The sequence below is a fragment of the Ciconia boyciana genome, chromosome 3 (assembly GCF_034638445.1).
Source record: "Ciconia boyciana chromosome 3, ASM3463844v1, whole genome shotgun sequence".
NCBI classification, from domain to species: domain Eukaryota; kingdom Metazoa; phylum Chordata; class Aves; order Ciconiiformes; family Ciconiidae; genus Ciconia; species Ciconia boyciana.
The window spans coordinates 98,476,521-98,500,102 of record NC_132936.1 but is presented as its reverse complement, the minus strand read 5'-3'; the positions used below and the strand labels follow the sequence as shown (position 1 = coordinate 98,500,102).

At 36.9% G+C, this 23,582-nt stretch overlaps 1 protein-coding gene across 1 annotated transcript in view; it reads left to right on the top strand.

Moving 5' to 3' along the window:
- The window catches only part of PRKCE (protein kinase C epsilon), a 300,996-nt gene that overhangs the window by 179,496 nt on the left and 97,918 nt on the right, over positions 1–23,582 (top strand). Inside the window, exons 3-10 of the mRNA XM_072856761.1 lie at positions 8,935–9,094; positions 10,246–10,280; positions 11,681–11,766; positions 13,951–14,083; positions 16,938–17,080; positions 18,263–18,359; positions 20,045–20,259; positions 21,564–21,737. Of these exons, the coding sequence (XP_072712862.1) occupies positions 8,935–9,094; positions 10,246–10,280; positions 11,681–11,766; positions 13,951–14,083; positions 16,938–17,080; positions 18,263–18,359; positions 20,045–20,259; positions 21,564–21,737 (1,043 nt within the window). The remainder of the gene's footprint in view (positions 1–8,934; positions 9,095–10,245; positions 10,281–11,680; positions 11,767–13,950; positions 14,084–16,937; positions 17,081–18,262; positions 18,360–20,044; positions 20,260–21,563; positions 21,738–23,582) is intronic.

The window sequence follows — 23,582 nt, the reverse complement described above, 5'->3', positions numbered from 1 at the left end:
TTCTGTCTTGCTGTGGCCTGAGAATTATGCAAAATTTCTACAGTCGTCTTTTCTGTGACATCTTGCTGTGTCTCTGGCCATCCCCAGCCCCTGGTCTTTTGTGTGGTGTACAACGGGATAATGGTTGCCTTGCTACAGATACTTCAATAGTTTCTGTGCTGGCAAAAAATTTGCTTTTTCAGGTTGCCATTCACTCATCCAGCATAGTTTACTGCAAAAGGATTTAGGCTGGCTATTAGCAAAACAGCCTGCCTGCCAACGTAGTGAAACAAGATAAACGAGTGTGTTGTGGAATTTCCCTTGCTGGAGATTTTCAAGAACCATCAGAAAAATGGAAGCAGGGGATACCTGAAGTACATGAGACCCTTCCCCACTGCAGGAGGCTGGGCTCGGACATCTCCTAGGTGCCTGCCACTTAGGCTTCTGCTGTTCTATGGCAAAGGAACAAAGCTGGGCTTGAAAAAATATTTAAGAAACAACTCTTTTCTGACAGACCAGAAACCCCAGTCATACAAGGTTCTGTTTCATCACGCTCTATGTAGCTTTTGCAACTATTAGAAAAAGACTGCTGATTGATCTATCACAAACACATGCTTAAAATACTGTCATTTGGGATCTGTCTGGTTTAATAGTTACCTCTGGGAAAAGGGCTTTGTCCTGAAGTTTTCACAATGCTTGTTTTCCATCTTAGCATCACAACACCGTTTCCTTTCCAGGAACTGAGAAGGGCCAGCAGCTCAGGTGTTGACCCTGTAGAGAGGTCAGTTAACACTGCAGATAGCCTGGAGCTCTGTTAAAATAAATGTGCATGTGTACACCACTTTGAAAGTTCATCTTCCACAGCAGCCTTGACCATGATGTTTTGTCACATTTTCCTTCTTTCCTTGGAGACAGCCAAAGGAAAGTCAATATGAGCATGTGTCACCAGAGTATCGACTGCCACAGGCGGCTGGGCATGCTCTGAGGAGCCAGCTGCAATCACATTGCAGGACATGTTTGCAGACTTGCAGCAATAAGGGTAGGGAAATCTAGTCTCAAGGATGGCTTTTGGTCTGGTCATAGTTATAATAATCTTACAGTAATAATATAATGTATTATATAGGTAGTTTCTTCATTCAAAAGATGATGCACTTTTTTAGCTTTAGTAAGTAGTTGATTTCATAAGAGCTATTGCACCTTGTTAGCCTGTCAGGACTTAACACTACCAATACTAACTCTAGGCTACTGATACTACTCATTACTAACACTGTATCAACATGAACTGAATGCCACTGCCACAAACTAAATTAATTTTCTTTCTGTAAGTTTATCATCTGAAGTTATGGCACAAAAACTGTTCTACATTTTACAAATTACTGTTTTACATTACTAGTTATTCCATGAGTAGACCCGTTACATTCCATGGAGTAAGATTTTTCTCCTGAATAATAGCTTTCGTATTTACCATATGTAGAATGCATTTCCACTTCTCTGATTTCAACTGCAGATTTATTGACATAAGGGCATTGTGTTTAGAGTGAGGCTGTTTGTTCCTCCTGAAAGATAACACTGGAAGACCGAAATAACCTTAGTTAGCATTGATTTTTTTTTTTTTTCCTGTTGTCTGTGACATTGTCTCCTTTCCAACTGAAAAAGCTCTAAATTCTGTCTTGTGGAAAAAGTCTTGGAAGTTGAAATTTTATTTTAAAAACCTTGAGATGTGAAATGGACTTTTCAGAAAACCTGTCATATAGCAATAACTTCCCTGTGGTATTTCTAGCAATAGAACTTCTTTTGCCAAATAAAATGCAATGTGAAAGTTGTAGTTACAGGTTTTTTATTTCAGAAATACCCTATTTCTTAAAATCATTAATGTTAAATACCACCAATAAAGAAACTGAGAGGAAGTAGGAGGAATCTATCTCTGATTTGCTTACTTTGTGGATCTGACAGCTGTTTATCTGTAGGAATTGCTACATTCACCCTCTAAGATGAGGTCAGTACCCATGTCATCTCTGTGAGCCCCCAGGGGTCTAAAAAATGGATGTAGCACCCTGTATTTATATTCATCCCCTACCAGTTGTCCAATCAACAGTTCCTATAAAACTGTAGAAATCTGTTCATTAAATATTAGATTTATTAAAACATTCTGTATGATCATCTGAAGAAGTCCATGTGTAATTCCATGTTGTTAATACCTTAAGCTTGTGTAAGTTGTCACTAATTCTGCAGGCACTGTTCAGACAGAGAGCAGAAACATGTGAGGGCTCATCTTGAAAGCTTTCTTAAGGAAAGTCTCCAAGTCATTTGAAGGAGAATTTTGCTTGAGCACATAAAAGAACTCATCCTCCCTCACCCCCAGCCTCTGCTGCAGCAGAGCGCTTGGCCTGCAGCTGTGGCACCAGTGTCCCTTCAGGTACCAGGCTTCATGCTCCTGCTTTCGAACACTTGGTCCAAATTATTGCCACCCAGCAAGGTTAGGACATTTCTGAAAACTGGATTGAACTTCTCCATGTGCTGAAATTGCAATCAGACCTTCAGTATCTATGAGACTCTTTAGTACTTCTGGACTTTATGTTCTCCTTTATTAAGTGAATCGAATATGAAAGTATTTCCATTTGAAAGGATGTGGGGAGTTACTGTTGTCCCTTCAGGTTCGAGGAACCTAATGAATGTGTTCATGATAATAATTAAGTATGTAGAGAAGGTTTGAATCATGTAAATAATAATTTGGATAGCTTTATAGGTTTGGTTTGTTGTTTTTCTTTCTTTCTTTCTTTCTTTCTTTCTTTCTTTCTTTCTTTCTTTCTTTCTTTCTCTCTTTCTTTCTCTCTTTCTTTCTCTCTTTCTTTCTCTCTCTCTCTCTCTCTCTCTCTCTCTCTCTCTCTTTCTTTCTTTCTTTAAAATGACAGTAAAACAACCCCGGAAACAAAAATGTGTGCCTGTCACAACCTCGGTCACTTATCTGTTTGCACGTCAAGGGAAGTCTTTAAATACATATAGGCAGAATTTCTCTTTTAGACAAGAATTTAAGCATTTAAAGATAAGCATGTGTTTGAAAGCAAATAAATTTGAGCCTGAGCCCATACTACAAAGCCACCCACCATGTTTGGGCTTGATATACTTTCAAATGCAATTTATTCTTCAATGCATTCAGTAAAATAGCTCGTGTTAACAGACATGACTTGTCAAGACACCTCTCTTCTAAAACTCACCCATTCTGTGAGCATTTTTTCATTTCTTTGGTAACACTCATCATCTTTGTTTTCTTTAACAATATAGTGTTATTTAAGGATGTGATTCTTCTTCTATTAAACAGGAAATTTCCTGTCAGCTTTCCTAAAGAAAGCATATTTGAGATACAGTAAGCAAAACCTGTGTGTTTATTCCTTGTTAAAGAAATAGTCTGGAAATACTATACTTCTAGAAAAAGACATAGAAAAATTGCATGCTTTCTATGACTGTGATAAACTATCCAATTAATTTGTGTTCATCAGTAACAGCTTTATGAAATTATATTGTAGCATTTACCTTGCTATTTTTTATCTCAAAGTTACAAGATTAGTTTGTTGCACATATTACTACTAAGCAAGGCTTTTCTAAAAGAAAGGAGATAGAAATGTAAATATATGGTGGTGCTTAGCTCCCCCCCCCCCTTTTTTTTTTTTCTTTAAAGAAGATTAAAGCCTTAAAGGCAAAATCCTGTAACAGTTTCTGCCTGGAGAAATCTTGATGACAGTATATATGCTTCTACTGTAGAGGCCCAAAAGAGAGTTTGGGAATAATCCTTTGAGACCTGATTTTGATGCGTAATAATCTGGTTACACTCCATCCTGAAACCTGAGGAGTCCTGGACATTTCTGTCCCTTTCCGACATAACTTTAGGGAAATTACCTCTCCTGCCTCAATATCCTTCCTCCGTTTAGATGTTACATAGTGCTAAAACAAAAGCTCTATTTCAGTACACACATACTGGTTAAAGTGGTCAGGTTTAAATCTGATACAAAAGCTCTTACTTTTAACCTTCAGCAATAAAACATCAGTACAATCATTGTTCCTTTGCATTTGTTGTTCAGTTAGGCTCTGTTGTAATTATTAAGGGTTGGTGTTAAAACAGCTGTTTTTTCTGAATGCTGGTTGTAGTTACAGATGACAGCAATGTGAAGACACCCAAGAGACGTGCGGGGTGAAAAGCACTTTGTGCCAGAAGTGCCATGGAGGTGTCTGTTGCATGGGATTACCTGGCAGCTACGCCTGTTGCTGCGAGTGTTACCATTGTACATGGCCTACAGTTTGGCTTTCATGGGGTAGTAGCCATTTAACTAAAACATCTGATTTATTTTTTTTCTTCCCCAAACACTGTCACTGTTCGATGCCTATCTCCTCCAGATTAAGGGAAGTGCCCAGCGTGTTCCCTTTTAGAAGTCAGCATTCTGAGCAATAGCAAATGCCAAAAAACCTCTCTGTGCATGTAATCTCTCTCTCTCTTTTTCTGCAGTATTTTTTCCATTTTCTTGTTTGTTGTCAAAATTCTGTAAGTAATTGCAACATAGAGGATAAGGAATGGAAATGGCACATTTTGCTACGCAGGATAATTCTGGCTGTTGCAGTTAGTGCTCCACATTGAACCATTCTCATTTATGCTGAAACCATTTTAGTATGAAATGAAGCCTGACATGTTCCAGCCTTTGTTATTTGGTGTACGGGGTCTTTTTCCTCCAATCTTGCCCCCCTTTGAGGGTTGCTGAGTATTATGTGTCACTTTCTTATCTTTTAACTTACAACTTATAATACATACTTAACAGATACTACATGATTAACAGTGTTAAATGTAGTTCCAGACAGTTCATTTAAACATCCATTTTGCAAGTATTTATGAATTCTGTGCAATTTTGCAAGCCAAATACTTCTGACTTTTGTAACACTTCTCTAAGAGCTTGGAGTTAAGCCTGCAAGTCTTTTCAATCTTCAAAATTGTAGGCAATATGTTTGTATGTATGTATGAGTCTATAAAAGCAATTATATGCTATTGTTTTCCAAATAACTCAGAGTTACTCTTGGCTGCAATGAAAAGAAGTAGTGGCATTACTGGGTATAGTTTTGAGACAAAATTAGTTCTAAATTTGCCAGTTCTCAAGTACCATCATATAAAGCCTAAACTCAGTGTGCTGCATTGACAGTGTTCTCCATGAACGCTTGGAAATGATCATGAGCCTTTCTTACTCTGTCTTTTGACAATGAAAGTTAAATAAATGCATTAAAAAAAGATAAACTGAATAATATAAAGGGCTGAAGGACTCAAAATCAAAACAGGGAACAGAATGTACATTACATAAAGAAACAGCTTTTACTGCGAAAATGATAATCCTATGTGACTATTTAGTAGAAATACTGTGAGAAGAAATTGTTGTTCATATCGGAATTGCTTCTAGACTGACTACAGCAAATACACTTAATTTTCATTTGAAGTCCTCTGCTAAGAATAGAAATGCCATGATTGGGCAGTAAGTGGTATCCTAATGGTATTTTCTAGAATCTATCATATACCACTGTAAGACTTTTTCTTTTTAAAATATATTTAAAGGCCAGTTTTGTTTGGGATGCTCATATTTTCTAAAGTATGTCTTGAAAACACTAGCTGGCTGTATCACACAAATGTTAGGGGTTTTCCCAAGTACTCCCTGTTTTCTGACAGCATTTAGTGATCTCTGCTTTCCTCCTTGCGAACAATGAGAGAAGTTTGGGGAGAGCAGTGTAACTCTCTTTCTAAGGAGATGTCTTCAGACAGTTGAATGAACGTCTCTGGTATGGCTGTTCAGTATGAGATAAATGGATTTTAATTTAAACATAGGACTATTGTTAGTGCTACTAGAAATGAGTGGTTCACAACCCTGGGTATGAGCCAGCACAGATGTAATCATCTGCTTCTGAGTCACCTGGGAAAGTTACTGCCTGGTTTTGTGCCTGTGGCCCACAACAGTGGTGTGAATTGTGCAAGACGTGGCAGTATTTTGCTTGAGGACTGTGGAAAAGCATTGCTTATGTGTTTTTGTTGGGTAACAGTGAAGAAGCTAGCTGAACTTGATGTAAACTGAGTGTGAAGCTCATGGGTGAATTAATTTCTCTTGTGACTTGGCCTGCTTTGATGAAAGGCTGATGTGCCGTCATCCAGTGTCCAGTCATGCACCGTATTGCCAGATGCTACTCCAACCCCCCCAAACAAGTACTGCTGCTGAGTGACAAGGGGGGGACTCTATGCAGGCTGTCATGTGAGGTGAGGTAGAGGCAGAGTCACCGCTGGGGAGTCACTGCTCTTGGCCATGCAGTTCGTCTGTGCAGTTCAACACTAAAGCAGGACGCAGTGCATGGATTTGGCCAAGTGCTAGTCTTTAGTGATAAATGTGGAACAGCAGACTGACAGGAGAGACTGTTTTGGGGGAACTGGCTGATGGACCTCCAACGTTACCCAAGACAGACCAAGAAAACTACATTTCCCTGAGCTGTTTGAGCATCCTTCTCACACACAGAGATGCTGTTTGTGTGGAAATGATATCGACAATTGAGGCCTGCCATTTAATCTGATAATTTCAGGATTGGTGTATTGCTTGTAGCTGTTTTCAAGTCAGTGCCTTTCTGAAAAAGACACTTTTGTTGTTTTATTTTAACTATTAGGATTGTAAGTGAAAATTGGAATTTCATAAAAGTATTAAGTATAGAACTGAAAGTAATACAGTAAAATTAGTTTTAAGACTTTGTTGGTTAAAAAAAGAAAAAAAAAAAGTGTCATGATAGTGTGTTTATCTAGCCAAAACAAGAAGAGGATTTTTATCTGCTCTGTAAAATTACAGGTGCTTTATCTGTGAAGAATTACACTTAAGATGAAAAAAAAGGAGAAAAGCGGTATTGTAGACTGATTATCATATCAAGTGTGAACTGTGCACTGTCAGAACATCTTGTTCGTTTCATATAAGCAGATAACTTTTTGGGAACCCTTTCCAGGAGAATGGGATTTTAACTTTCTCACATCCAGGGTGCATACTTTAGCAAATTCTACAATCTGGATGATAACCAAAAGAACAGTTCTGTGTTACTATAGAATTATTTCCTATAATAATAACTTTTAAAAGATTACCAGCAGCTTTGTAAAGTCAATAAATCATTCAGAAGCTGGAAATAAGAGTCTTTGGTAGGATTTCCAACTACGTATTACATATTCTCTGTGAAAGACAGCCTTTCTCTCGAGGGGCTGTGGTATTTATTGGACATCAGAGTTTTGCTTAATGCATAAAAATAGACATAATTGACAACATAAAAATAAACATAATTGGTAACTATTTGGTACTTCTTTTCTCTTTCTTGAAGGGGGACCTAGACCCATTGCTTTTGGATTGTTCTTTGGCATAAATAAAAGGGGCAGCTTTGTGTATAAGTCAGTGATTATTTACTGAGAGCTCACTTAGACTAGAAAAGTAATGCCATTCTAGCCATCCTACAGATGTGTCTTCTTAGGGTGAAAACCCACTCTGAGTATGAAGTTTTTGTAAAATGTTAATGTGTAAGGAGCTTAGGCTTTTTAGTGCATAAATGAATTTGCTAGTGTCATAGGTTTTAGCCCTTGCTGTGCAGTGAAAGAAATTGATCTCGATTTGTGGGTCTGTGCTCTGCATTTTCCCAAGGTATCCATCCATTGGCTTAATTTAAGACCATTTTCTAGGAATTCCTAAATCAATACCTTTTAATTTTACAACCCTCAAAAATATGGTTTATTTCAGTGTTTGTAGAAGAATTTAAGACTGTTATAGATTTGAGTTGTTCTCGGACTTTTAATTTTCTTTGTGTTATTCTTAAATACTGTACTGTTGCTTGGAGAACTCATTCATGTACAGAAGAGCTTGCAACAGACCAAAGTTGGCATCTTTAGGCCATCATAATGATTCAGGGTAGCTGAAATTCAGAGAATGACAAGTGTTAAATACATTTCAAAGTGTTATATGCACCGAAGTAGTGCATGCATAGATTCAGTTAGCAATGGATGACTGAATGCGGTCCTCTCCAAATCTGATATTCTATTTTGCAGAGACACAAGTGGCTCAAGGAATGCTTGTAATATCTGTCTTTCATTAACAACTATGTACTATTCTTCATTGCTCATTCATCCTCAGCTTTTGCTTAGTGCATACAGAATACTATGCAGGTGTAGGTGATACTTTTCAAAATAAAGCCTTGGGAAAAAACACCCAATGCACTCTGGAGGATGTTTTTCCAAAGATTTTCATTCTAAGATATATCAACTTCATTTTTTACTTCCTCTACCATTAAATCTCATATGCAGTTGAACAGGAATTGGTTAAGAGGAACAACTTCCTTTCCTTGAACATTTTGCTGAAATTGTATTAATATCAAAGTGGATTATTAGAGCCTGAAGCTCAGATCTTAATCAGGAATTCTACAAAGTAATCAGTTCTGGATGGAATTTTTGTTCTGCTTGATAATATGTATTTGTACTCAGCTTTTTTGCACTTGTGTCAGCACTTTCTGAGTGTATGGGGACCAGGGGATGTTGGGATTTTTTGGTGGATTTCCCCCCTGCCCCTTGAAGATCAAATGAGATCGGAGCTGTTTGGAGAATCTAACTGTGTAATTACTGTTAAAGAGGTTGCCAGCGTGCTTTATAGTGATAAAGCACAGAAGAGTTATTCCCAGCTTAGCATGAAGTTACAGATAAAGGTTTAGAACAAATAGAAGTTCCTGTACAGGGCGATGAAAACCCTTGCCCTTTAGTCATTGATGCTAAAAAAGAAAAAAATTACCCACAACTTAGGGAAGTTATCTTGCACTGCTAGCTAGAGAGGATGATTTTTATTTTTCAAGAATATCTACTTAGGTATTGCATTTGAGTTTTCCCGTGTTTGTGTCTCATACAGCCAGTGCTTATTGTTTTTTCCTCTGTTTCAGCACCCAAAGACAATGAAGAACGTGTGTTCCGGGAACGTATGCGCCCCAGAAAGCGGCAGGGTGCTGTGCGACGCAGAGTACATCAGGTTAATGGACACAAGTTTATGGCCACCTATCTTAGGCAGCCAACATATTGTTCGCACTGCAGAGATTTTATATGGTATGACTTTGCTTTCTTTGCAACTTTGTACTGAAGAGTTAACATACCCTCCTTTTTTGCTGAAGTATAAATAGCGTAGAGTAGTAGTTCTTTTCCTCTTCATTTTAATATTAAGCTGTCATCAGTTTTGCAGACGATAATAGAAGACACTTAAAGTTCCATCACAAATGTTAGAATTCGTTGTATTTGTGTTTTTTCTCCTCTGAGCCACAAAGTTCAATCTTTTCCTGTCTAGTACACACTATAAATTCTAGGTAGACAGCCAGTCTTGTGTTCTGTAGGTGCCTACGTGTAGATATAGACATAATATTAGACCTTTACGTTTTTCTTCTTTAGGTGCTTAAGTATCACCATCTTCCTCCTAGGAAATGCCAAGCTCCTATACATCCTACTGAAGTTAATGAAATATGGGAATATTAGACTTCTAATGATCCAGGGTTTGGGTGCTCAGTGTACAGGGTCTTTCTTATTACAGTGTATGTCAAGAACTCCCTTTTAGAAATTATTTACATTAGTTTTGAATACTCGCATTTTTCAGATAGGGAAAAGTGGTGGAGACATTCAGTTCTCAGTTATTTTTCAGCAACTCTATTGTTAACTAGAGATACTGATTTGCACCTTAACACACATAAGATCTGATGTGATCCATAATTAATATGCCTTAAGAGTGTGTAATGAATCAATCTTTCTTAATGTGAAACGATGTGAATTGTACATGAACTCAACTACATTCCTCTAAGAAATCTCTGCAGGTTAGGCTTTAGGTTAGCTAAGATGATTTCAAGCAACAATATTGGCAAATGCAATCTTCTCTCTATGTAGAAGCCTGCTTGATTACTATTTTACTGGTTTGTGGCTTCCCTCTCTATGTACCGTTTGGCTTTGCCTATTTTATTATAGTAAATGTGTCTTTACTTCTGAATCCCTTCATGGCCTGTCTTCCTACCTGCTACTTCTTAGCAGCTGAAATGTCTTCTTAGCAGCTGAAATGTACTTTGAACTGATCTCGGTCTAGGCATGCAGTTATCAGGCGATTGGTTATAAGAAGCTATTCTTTTAAACTTGTGCATGTCCAGTAAAGAGAAGAAAAAATGGTTTTTGTTTTTAAGAACATATATTCTTCATTTTCTAAAACACTGTTTTATTTTCAGGGGTGTAATAGGAAAACAGGGATACCAATGTCAAGGTAAGAGAAAATCTACAGGGGGGCAGTTTGAATAGATGTCTTATGTTATAATATATAAATAATAAGATACTTTTATCAAGCATTGTATATGTACAGTGTTAAGAATTTAGCACAAGATGATCAGAATAAGTTTGTCTCAGCAAAGATACAGTCTTTACAGTAAGTCACAGTAAGATTTTTCAAAACTGGTGGTCTTAGGCAGCATATATGAGGTAGGGGCACAGTTAACATCGCTGAACAGCAGATCCTAGGTATCTCTTGATGCACATCCAACTAGGGGGGCATATCTGCAGAAGTTGGCTTCTTCATTTTTCACTTCGTGCATTTTAAAATTATGAATTCTTTAGTCTGCTTAAGATTCTTTGTTTAAAAATGCCAGGTAATTGCAAAGACTGTAATTAAATAGATGAGATAATTATAGAGGTCATCATTAGAGAAGGTTATAGCAACGACTGCAGAAGTGCTTCATTGTCAGCTCCCATTTTTGAACTCAGTTTCTTGTACTCTTAATTTTTTATGCAGTCACCTCTTGGGATGATATTTTTATACTCAATTCTCATCTGACAAGTAGAAATAATCGAGTTAGTGATGATTTTTCAGTTACAAAAGACTTGATGGAATCTCATTGTAAATAAATAAATGCAAATAATGGTTTTACATGCTGTAATAAGAATTACTGTATTAACATACAGCAGAGGTTCCTTGAGTTCTGATTTTTTTTTTTCTTACAACAATGACCAAAGCTAGAATAAAATGAAATTCATTATTTCACTCTGAAGGTTTTTTTCTTCACTTAATGACCTTGAATCCCACACTATGATAGACCTTGCAATTTTTAATCTTATCTGTCACATCTGCAAATGTTATTCATTGATTAAGTAATCAGTATGAATATTGACAAAGCATTTTTGCCTCCTGAAACATTTTACTGTTATCAACTTATGATAATGTGTTATAGAAAGAATGTTCGACTTTGTTTTTTCTGTTCTTTGACTTTTACAATGAGTTATCTTCATGTCTCTTTTTCTCTGGAAGTTCTTCACACAGGAATTGTTTTTGCCATTATGTCTCATATAATGTGGAGGTCATGGGCTTTATCATATAAAGAAATCAAATATGTAAAAATTGAGGAAAATTGTGGTTAATATTTCAGAAGGTAATTTGTGGTTTTACATACTGAGATTTTGACAGATATGCTTTAGTTCTCTTAAAATTCATTGATCTCTTGAAAGTCCATTATCTTCTGCCTTTGTAAGCCTGACTTACTTCATAGGACTCACCAAGTCACCAGTCACTTGCAGCCTTTCAAGATCCAGCATTTCTCATCCTCTGAGATCAGTCTTTTGCTTTAAAATCAGTTGTCATAAAAACTCATTCTTTTATCTGTTTTTTGTTTATAGTTTGCACTTGTGTAGTCCACAAGAGGTGCCATGAACTTATAATAACGAAGTGTGCTGGCTTAAAAAAACAGGAAACTCACGATGAGGTAAATGTTTATAAAATAAATTTTCTAGATAAAACTCTGTCTTTCATCTGTTCAAAGTAGTGTCATCTCCTCTGTTTAATCAATAAATTTTATAGACTTTTTTGTGCCCTTCTGGTTCTCTTGTGATGTAGCATTTACTTTGGAATGACAGATTACCATAACAGTTTCATCTACATGGGAACTATTGTACAGCAATTTATTTCTAATTAGTAAACTTGTTATAACATCCGAATGCTTAAAGTCTTAGTGAGCTCTTTCCACTCCTTTTCATTTTTAACACTCTCCGTTTCTGAGTTAATACGAGTTTTGTCATTTTAATTCAAAAGAAGCAGGATAGGACCCTTTATCCCTTAACTGCATTTTGTGTGGCTGGGTGATTAGCAGCTGATAGGATAGGCAGTATGCTTGGGTATATTGCATCAACATAAAAGACTGCCCAGAATTTGCTTGCAAAGTCTCACTTCAACAAAGACTGCATCCAAACTGTCGAAATGTAGAACAAAAGCCATCCGTGTGTTAAAGAAGGCCCATGGATATTGTATAAGATGGTAGTGATAACACAAGGTACTGCGTAGCTAACAGGTTTTCCAGCATAATTACTCCCTACCTCTAGCAAGCTTTTGTATATTAATGGAATTAACACAATATGTGCTTCATGTTATCGTGCATTTAAATAAGTGAAGACATCACCTGAAAATGAAATTAGCTGCCTTCAGAACTGTACTGTCAGGGAGGTAAATATATGTGCCAACAGCACATTCGGCTCTGGATCAGAAGAGAAAATAAAGCAATCCTTTCACTTGGGTTACAGGTGTCTCTCAGCTAAGATGGCCCTTTTAGGCTTGGTTAGGAAATTAATGTTAATTCCTGTGGACATATACCAGGGAATGATGTGACTGCTGTCATGTTCAGCTCCCTTAGACTCCTCAGCTTTGGGGTATCCCTTTATGGCTGGGTTGATAGGGAACAGCTGGGGAGGGGAGTGGGTTTATGGTTTTTTAAAGAGTTGTAGCCCTCAGCTGTAACCAGTGAATGCTTTATCTTATACAGAAGTTTTTTGTTTGTTTGTGTTTTAACAGAAAAGCTAATGAATGCTCACTGTCCTGTTCTGTTTTGTGCAACAGCAAGGGCCTACTATCTTTCACCGTAGGATTAGGTGAAGTAGTCTGTGGGTGATCCCAGTTCCTTGGCCACGCAGAAGTAGTACATTTCTTAGTTTTATTTGTTAAAACCCTACATTTGTATGCTTGAAAAAGCCTAGTTTTAAATTACAAATCAGAGTTGTGTGTAACAATGATTTTAAGCCACTCTTTCAACTTTGATGTGAATTTGACTTACACACTAACTGATCTCATTCTTCCTGTGCAATTCACTACCATTTTTCATACTGGAAGCATTCTTTAATATCTGGTTCACAACCAGTATTTTATGTCCCAAACTTGATTTCTTGCATAGGATTGTGATAAAGGACTGTGTTTGGCTAGTGTTGTTTTTGCATAGTACTCACAGAAGATACAAAATCTTGTGTAGATTTATATTCCCAGGCTCCAGACTGGTGGAGACTCATATGCTTTGCTGATATAATGCTCTCATTGTTTAGAAGGGGTACTAGATCACTGGAGAGAAGCCAGTGGTAATAGGAAGGGGAAGGAAAGACATTGAAGTAAATGTCCTGCTGTGCAGTGGGCACTATAAAAACTTATCACTGACATCCTTTAATTAGTAAGTAATCGTACCTTGGAATCCCTGAACACAAATTATCATTGTCATTTTCATAATCTAAAGAAGAGTGGGATATGAAAAGGTAAAGGGGTTGTGATACATTTCTCTTTCTTAGTCCTGTTCAGCCTTCTGCTACTAAAACAATTGGGAGTGACTTCCTTGCCTTCCACATTAAGATATCTTTCCTGATAGCTATGTGTTTGTTGTTCCCAGAAGTACTAGGAAGTAGACTTTAGTCTTTATCTCTTGGACAACAGCAGCCCTTCCCCCTCTTTTCCCCAAATAAAGTAGTGGGAAGAACGCTGGAGCTGGAGTATATCTAATGCAAAGATCATCATCTGAGCACAGACCTATTTCATCTTGTTTGAATTCTGTGTGGTTTCAAAACATAACAGGGCCTCGGCATACACTGATTATAAAGAAATTAATTAGAATTAAATATGCTGTACTCTCCTTTTTCAGCAAGTGGGATCCCAGCGTTTCAGTGTCAACATGCCTCACAAATTCAGCATTCACAATTACAAAGTGCCCACCTTCTGTGACCACTGTGGTTCATTGCTCTGGGGTCTTTTGAGACAAGGTTTACAATGCAAAGGTAAGGATTACCACTTCAGAGCCTTTCTTTTTCTTTATGTGTGCAGTAGAGTTGGAAAGACTTCAAGTTACTCTGTCTTTTCCAGCATGTACAGAAATGAATAGAAAGTAAATAGCGGACTGCTGTAGGGATTGCCATCATGGTTAGAAAGTGGTCCTTTACCCTGTCTACAACACCAGTCAGTAACAGATGGCAGAGGAGAGAGGTGCAGAAACACATTTTGCACTCTCTGCTGTGTAGGTTTATTGCCGCATAGGAAGTCAGAAGTTGACAGAAAATTAGGAGCATGAGAATTTACATCCCTTCAGCTTATATGCTTTTTGTGGTGATGGTTGTTAAACTTTTTAAACATCATTATTCCAGCTACTTTTCCCTTTAATAAATCATCTTCAAAAATTACTATTATGTATTGGCTAGGCTAGGCAGAACCAGTCCTGTGTGCCCATATCCAGAAGATGAGATATTCTGATACCTAGCTAAGTCATCCTTTGTGATGGTCTGCCTAGCCCCTCTGTTCCAGAAAATGAAGGATTCATTATGTTCTGCAGCTTAAGGACTGTATACTCTGTACAGTAACTGTATATGAAGTTACTGCATTCATGTCATTTTAGCTAACTAACACAAATGGTTTGTTCCATATGTCCTTGTTTCAAGCAGATCTATATATTCTAAAAGGGGGGGAAAACAGTACAAACACTTGCAAAGGAAAGTAATATTTTAGAAATAGTGAATAAAATACTTCAATTAGTGGGTTGATGGAAATGATGTCATGAAGATTGTCAGATTCTTAGAAAGTAGTACCGAATGGAATTACAAGCATTTTCATTTTGTTACACCTTTACGAACGGGTCATAAATTATCATAATCATAAATACAAAAATCATATTATGTACACTTCTCAACAGCAGAAATGTGGAGTCACACATATATGTATGAACATATAATCTATTAAATATATGCTTTGCAGTATTTCAGATGAGACAACTATAGGTGAAGGTCAGACCTAATGCTTCATGTCACAAATTGCTGAGCAGCAGGGAAAGAAGAAAATTCTTTCATGGCAAACTGATACACAGTGAGAGCATTCTGAAGTTCAAGCCTTCCCTTGTGATTCTAGCTAGTGAGCAGTGATAAAATGTTAGACTCCAAAAATCAAAGAGAAAAAAAGATCAGGTTTAATTCAAAGATCTTCTCTGAACATATCTCCACCATAATTAAGATAGCATTTGAACAAAATCTTTAATAATAGTAAAGTAACAATATTTAATCGGAGCTATAGTATCTCTCCGCTTAATCTGTGAATATATTAGTTCACTTTCATATTCTCTCTCAAGTATCATAGTGGTTCATTTCCTCTTAACTGTAGAAAATAATGTTATTTCGCATATGTCTGCATTTACTGTATAGCAGATGCATCAAAACAATAGTTCAGAGAGCCTATGTTGCTTTCTCCAAGTTCATAAATTCAGTGCCTATAAAAATGCAGCATTGTCTGCATGAAATCTAGAACTCACCTGAGCTGGAAATCTCATTTTCTCCATGCTTTGTTTTCTCTCTTAACAAGTGCCGAACAATGCTTCCTTCTTCAGAGATGTACTTGCTTGCCCAGTGTGGTTATTAACACCAGTAGAAGTGTATTCCAGAGGTTTATTCTTCTGTTTTTTCACTGCTTATTCCTGTGCTTCTTTTTACGAAATAAGTTGATGAAGTTGAACTGTACAAAATTTTCCTGCTTGCTTTATTTCAAGCAGTTCAGTTCCTCAGTGTCCACTGTTATGGAACCTAAGTCAAACATTTTACTTGCCACTGAGCTTTTGTCACCGAATATACATGCACTGAAAATACCATATGTAGCAGTTTCTTTTTGCTGTTCTTGTGAGCTGAAACATACTTGAAAAGGAAAGGCACCTGCTTTCTGAAGCGCATGGTTACTGCTGCAGGTACGGTGTCTGTGTAGTCTCAGAGGCAAATGTGGTTTGTTTCTTTAAGGCTTATACGGTGAAAGCATTGTTGATGAACAATATAATGAAATGCAGCTTTATAAGTACATACTTTTTTTATTTTCTTTTTCTCTAAAAAGTAGTAAGTGAGGAATTTGAGCAATTGAATGTTAATCTAGTATTTAATTACACTTGCAGTTTTGCTTTCTTTAATCTTCCTCCACAAGAGGGCAGTGAAGTCTAAGATAAAATATGTCATCTGCTCCTAACGAATCCACACTACGCTATTTTTAATGGAGCTATGTTCTTCCCCCTACCCCATAACCTGGAAGCAATGTAATTTTTTTTTCCTCTTATTAGTGTGCTGGTTTCAGGAGATGGTATTTAAGAGAAGGAGCTTAGTAAATGGATTGCCATCTAAAGAAAGAGAGTGTCTAACAGTGCCAGAGATTTTTATTAAAACTTAAAACACTGTTGGTTTTATGCCTGCCTACGTTAGGAGTTAATCTACTTGAGTAAAATAGAGTAAGAAGCAATAATACATAAGGAACTAATGTTGCGCTCTCAGTATGAGAGCAGAAGTGGACTGCTAAAATCCAAGCTCTGAAGGACTTTTCTTTTAATTCAAATTCTATTTAAGATTTACAGGATCATTAGGTATTTTAATTTGTTCCTGTGTCTGTTCTGGGTACTGTGTGAAAGCACTGTTCTGCAGTATCACAGCAGAAGAATGATAACCAGGTTAATAATTTTATATTAGCATTCAAGTGTCACTGCAAATCCAGCTAAGTATTTTTCTACTGAGATTATATTTATCTGAAACAGTTAATGGTAGGTCCAATAAGGTCTGATTTAAGTAAGACAAATGAATGCCAGGGTAGTATTTAATTTACTCTCTTTACATTTCATTGCAGTTTGCAAGATGAATGTACATCGACGCTGTGAAACAAATGTGGCACCAAACTGTGGAGTGGATGCTAGAGGCATAGCTAAAGTTCTTGCAGATCTTGGAGTCACTCCAGATAAGATCACTAATAGTGGGCAGAGGAGGAAAAAGGTAATTTTACTATGTAGTATCACATAAGAAATGAGATAAGTATGGCTGTACTGTAACTTTACTAGTTGGGGTTCAATCCCACTCACTTGACTTGCACAAGAATTTTTTTTAAGTCGGTACAGGACTAAGACTTTGGCTTTTGTTTTATAAGTGCAAATCACCTGTTCTGAACTTTGATATGAAATTTATTTTGACCTGCTACAATTTTGCAAACCTGGAGTCTGTGTAGAGTCTGCAAGGATTTCGCCTTTTTAATTTTGAGGAAGGAGATTTGACAGAGAGACAGTGTCTGGCACAACAGTTCATAAAAACATACATATCTCTCTGGCTCAGAATTGGCATTGGATAATTGATTGATTGAGTCACAGCACTACTCTGTAACATTGTAAATGCTGATAAATGAGCCAATGTGCTGACTCATGAAGAGGAGCTGTTTGCCAGATGACAGTTCCAGAGTTATCATCACTATTAGAGGAAGAACTAGGCTGTTCTAGAAATAAAAAGCATAGGTCACCCCAAGCACATCCAAAGCTGATGGAGTTATTCTGGATTTGTAATATGTATCCTGGATCAGAATTTGGCCACACTTTCTATCTCTATTTGCATGGTTGTGACAACAGACCCATTGCTTTCACTTACAGAAATAGGCAAATTTTACCATAATATCTTAAAACATTGACATTTGGTTCTGTTCATTTTCCTGCATACTTGGATCCCATGTGCACTGTTTTAAAATGTTACAGAAACATAGAAAACTCAGGAATAAATTAATTGATCTGTGACTCCTGGGAAAAGAAGTTGTCATGTTGTTATTGCATGAGTTAGTTTGCAGTGCTTGCTGATGCTTGTTGTAGTTAAATGTATTTACCAGATGGATTTCTACACAGGCTCAAGGTGGCTGTTCAAAACTTTCCCACTCACTGGGTATGCTTCTTACATTTATTTCATCTTAAGAACCTATTTTACTTTAAATTGCCAGTTCTTTCTCTGTTTGTATTATGGTCTCCATTTGATGTGATGCCATCTACTGTATGGTTGAGGTCCTGCCAGTGAGAATCTATAGGGGTAGAACATCTTCACTTTCCATCATACTTGTACCTGCGAATTAATGTTGTTAAATTAAATTTCCTCTTGACATGGGAGGATCTCATAGCTGAGTACCCCTTTTGGAATTGTTCTTAGCTAATTGCAGGTGCAGAGACTCAACAACCAGTTCCTGGAAGCGCATCATCAGAAGAAGATAGGTCAAAGTCAGCACCAACTTCTCCATGTGATCAAGGTCAAACATCTCTTTTTATTTCCTAACTGATATATGTTGTCACATATTTTCCTTCTTTATGAGGAGTAAAAAAGCTATCGTCCCCAGCCTTTGTAGAACAAAATCAACGAAGTAGTTACCACCAGAAAATGAAGCACTTAAAGTTACGAACTGCAAAAACTTTTTTTAAATGCCTACTTCTCATTTTGTTTAAATCTGTGAAATTAAGTGGCTTTTAAAGGGAAAATTATAAAACAGTCATCTTAATATTTTAAGTTTACTAGATGAGTCCTTGCCTAACCAAATACCTTTATGTAAGGAGGTTATATATTCTATTGTAAGACTGAGAACATTTTAAATAGTACCACAGAACTTGAGAGCGCCTTTATCTATCTGAAAAGCCTCTATCTGTTAATAAGTTCTTGAGATAAAATTGCCTCATTGCAATTCCATGTTGAACATTTGTGATAATAAAAACTTCCATCCAGCTGGGCTATGCTAGCATGTCAGTGTGGTCTCTAGAGGCTTCATAAAACAGTGTTTCCTTTCAGTGATTTTTTTTCATGCATAGATTTGGAGACAAATATTTTAATCTTCACTGATATGACCTGATTTCATTGAGCTGAACAGCCTGATTGACAGAAGGTGTGTGTCAGCAGCACATTTTGAATCTGATCTGATTGATGTTTTTAAAAATCAGAAGTCTGTGAGGTATGTTATGTACCATCATGTGTGTAAACTGATGAATGAAAAATCTTTACATCAAGACATAGGAAGATGGATACTTTTGTGTCAAATTCTTTGAAAATTATTTACGGTTGAGAAATTTCTCACCCTTATTTTTAGGGAAGAGACTTCCAAAGCTCCATGGGAATAAGTACTGTAAGACTCTGAGTCCAGAACAGATTTAAATTTGTCAACCTTTTTGTTTCACAGACAGCATTTTGGTTAAATAATATTTTTTAAATATCTGATGTTTTGCTTAAAATAAGAACAAAGAATTTGTCTAAATTCTCTCTTAGATTTCACTTTTGTAGCTGTTCAATAAAGTTGTTGCTTCCAAGGCCATCAGGCAGAAGTACTGTGCAAGAGCTTGAGGCAGACCCTGAGGTCCGTTAGTCACCAGGACTCACTGTGTTTAGCATTGAGAAACCTTCAGAACCATTTAGCAGATCTACATAATTGCTGCTTGAAGCAGAACTAGGAAGTGGTCAAATACGTTATTGGCAGGTGTCTGATAACAGCTGGAGCGGAGTAAGATGCTCCATTCATGTTGACTTCAAGGACTGGGACACACAACTATCCTTTGAACTTTTGAAGATACAATTCTAAAATACTGAAGCAGGAAGATGAGTAAGTGCTGCAGGAAGATAGGGGTATTCAAAACAAAGTACTTCTCTGTAGTACAGGAACACCCAAAATCACTAAAACAACTATTTGGCCACTATTCTGACTTATCTGTCAAGTTTTGGATATGTCATTCTCTTAGGTTCATTTTAAAAGGCCACCCTTCCTGTTAGAGCAGGATTTTGGCTGATTACTGTAAGGTGGAGAAGCAGTTTGCTAAATATGTATTCTTAACCACAGAATGCTCTACACAGTATTCAGGGATGATGAAGTGTCCCTTCCCAAAACTGATATAGATTAACACAGGCTGTTTTTCTGATGTTTGGTTAAAACGAACACATTTTTTCACATTTCCACAGAAATCAAAGAGCTGGAAAACAACATTAGGAAAGCGTTATCATTTGACAATCGGGGAGAGGAACACAGGGCAACAGCTACAACGTCAACAGACAACCAGCTTAACAAACCTGGAGAGAATGGTGAAAACGGGGAGGTCAAACAGGCGCAGACCAAGCGAATAGGCCTTGAAGAGTTCAACTTCATCAAAGTATTAGGGAAAGGCAGCTTTGGCAAGGTAGGTAGCTTCCCCCCACTCCCCCTGGTGTTGCAAGCTTTTTTTGACTGTACTGCTTTGAAAGTATTCATAGTGACATTCAGAAAGTCCTTTCACCCCGGGGGTTTCCTTCCATTCTTTACCCATTGGGTAGAAGCAGCTTTTACCCCACAGATCAGGAATATCAGCTTCCTGATCAGGTGGTATTTTCGGTGCTTTAGCTCACTTCATTAACCAGAGTCAAGCCTTTTGAAACACAATGTCAATGGTTCACTATTTCAGGATATTGGTAATGAAGTGAAGACATACATACAGTTACATACATACTGTTCAACAATATAATTAGTTGTGCTCAAGCAGGACAAATCAGCCCAGGAATAATGCTGTGGAGTTCTGAGTTCATTCCCTTTCTAGATAATACGCAGTTCAAGTTTAGTTATTTCACAGAACAGTTTACGTGCTTGTTTTTCCTCAGTGGGTGTGTTCAGTGCTGGAGGAAATAGAACTCAAGCATTTCCACTCAGATACGACTAGTGCAAGAGGCTTAGACAGCTGCCCAAAATACCACGTATGCGGCAAAGATGTAACTCACCAAATACCTTCCCACAGTAGGAAACTGATGAGGGTGGAAGGGGCATTGCTCTCTTTACAGGGCTTACAGATTTTTCTTTTCACAGTGCTGTGCACCGTGGAATCAAAGAGGAGGACTGAAATGTGAATCTGTTTCACCAGTACACTCTTCCTTCCTTGATATACGGGAACTGCAGATGCAGAGGGACAGGGCTGAAGCAGTTCTTTTGTCTCCCTGTTCTAATCCTTTCTCTGAGGATTACCCTGGTTCCAAGCCAGAACTGACCTTAAACAGAGTATAGGACTTGGACCTTAAACAATAGTAGTAGTTAAAATCAACAACTTTAAAGCAGCCAGAATGGTACATGAGATTGTATACAAAGTTCATCACACACAAATCTCACTACCAAAGGTGGGAGTTAAAAGTGGGAAATAAATTTCTGTTCTATATCAACTTCCTTCCTTTTTAAGTTTTTGAGATCTCATTAATAGGCACTCATTAAGATATTTGAATGGGGCAATAAAAATTTTGTATCTTCTGCATTCTTAACTAACAAACAAAATAGATATTGTCTATTTCAAATTTAAAGAATACCAGAGGTACCTTTTTTCTAAATTTACATTACTTTTAATTTTATAAACATACAACTTCATTCAGGCAAGTATGTAACTGTCTTTATATTTCCAGTGCAAAGTCATATGCAACCCTGCATTATCTGTTGTTCATATGTAAACAGAATTTCTGTTTGTTTTAGGTAATGTTAGCTGAGCTAAAAGGAAAAGATGAAGTATATGCAGTGAAAGTCTTGAAGAAAGATGTCATACTTCAAGATGACGATGTAGACTGTACAATGACAGAAAAGAGAATTCTGGCATTAGCACGGAAACATCCATACCTAACACAACTTTACTGCTGCTTCCAGACAAAGGTAAGCCACATGAACCTTTTACTAGTTTGTGCCCAAGGAACAATATTCACTATTTCCAGAATAAAAGACAGCAAAGTAAAAAGTACAGCAATATTTCAAAAATATTTCTGAGAAGTTTTTGGCATTTCAGTATTTCAGTAGTATTGAACAGGAGTGCTGGCCACTGTTAAATAGCGTAAATACCATTACATTGTAAGTACCAGGGGATGGCAGTAAATGAGTTAAAAAATAATAAAAAACACTGAGGTGCCATTTTCCGAGTTTCTTCTGTACTTTAATATGGTGTATCGTTTGTTGAATTAAGTACAAATATTTTTAACATCCAGTATTCGGAGTAAAAATCCTAAAATGATCTTGTCAGGAATGAGATTATGGCAGAACACTCATCTTTTCAGTTTTCTTGTTCTGTGTAGTATACAAAATGTTCAAAAGAGAAAGGAAATAGGTATGCTGCTTATCAAGTAAGTTCCTATAGTGCTAATGCCTCCCGTGTGCTTGAGGAGCAGGGAGAAGGAAAGGCAGAGAGAGCTGATAATGAGAGCCTGTTCCCTTGGCGTGTTCCTTGTTGGTAATTTTTCATACAGGATTCCTCTTCATAGCACATGTTTTGGATTTGCTGCTTAAATGTAAGTGAACGTTTGGATGGTTTAGCTGACTCTCTAGGATTTCTGAATCCAGTCAATCTAAGTGCTGAAACCACTTGTGTTCGCAGAATATTTCTGGTTTTCATTTTTTAGTCCTTTATTTCTCTCGTCATTCAGCTGAGCTGACAGTTTTTTACCTGGTTGTCCAGAAGGCTTTATGGACAAAAAACAACCACACAAGGTGAATCTGTCTTGCAGATAGAATACCAATCATTTAATTTACAGAATCATCCATTACTTTTGAAGTGCCTGATAAAATGTTTACTATTTCAAAGCACTAAGGTTTGAACTTTTGCTTGTTGAACTAAACATGCCGTTCATTTCAATGGGATGAGTTTTTGACCTGTAGGGAATAAGTTTAGATGTTAGTATATACGTATGTTTTAAATAAAACACTTGAAAATCAATCAACTTCCTTCAAACTTCTGTTTTTTTTTTTCTTTCAGTGAGACACTACATTGGAGTATTTGAGTCAATTTAATGGAAAAGTTTGGCAGATTAAATGAATAATTAAATTAGCATTTTGAACAAAATTAAGAGTTACTAATGGTGTGTATGAGTGTATGTGTGTGTATGTGTAAATACCTACATATTCACATATTATAACCAAAACTATGTATGGCACAAATGAGTAATTGCAATAATTATATCTGTAGAATTACAGAAAAGCTGTGATTGAAAGATCTTCCAGCAAAGTTGTCACGAAAGATAAATAGGGCAGTGGGAAAGCCATAGGAAAATGGGTAGTAGGATCAAGATTATAGTGTGTTCAAATATGCAAATAGCAAATGTTTAATATGTTTATACAGTTCTTAAATTAGTGAAAATGCATTCGCGTTTTATGTGCTTTGAAGTTGACACAAAAACAATAGCCTGGGAAAGTGTGTATACAATTTATGTCTGCAGAGGATGTTTCATGCGTTCAGACTTTCATTTCATTTGAATATATGTGAGAACATACTCTTTAAATGTTTTAACGTATTATTTTAAAATCTATAACTAAAATTGAGCATATTATTTCAGATTAAGAAAGTGATAAAAAGATTGTGCTGGGGTGAGGAATAAACTCTGTGAACAGAGAGGGACCTTTAGGACTAAGGCAGACCACACTCCCTGAAGAGTAAATAAATCTATCACCAACCTGATGTGAATCATGTGGCAGAACATCGGTAAAGATCAGTTTTACATTAAGTGAATTATG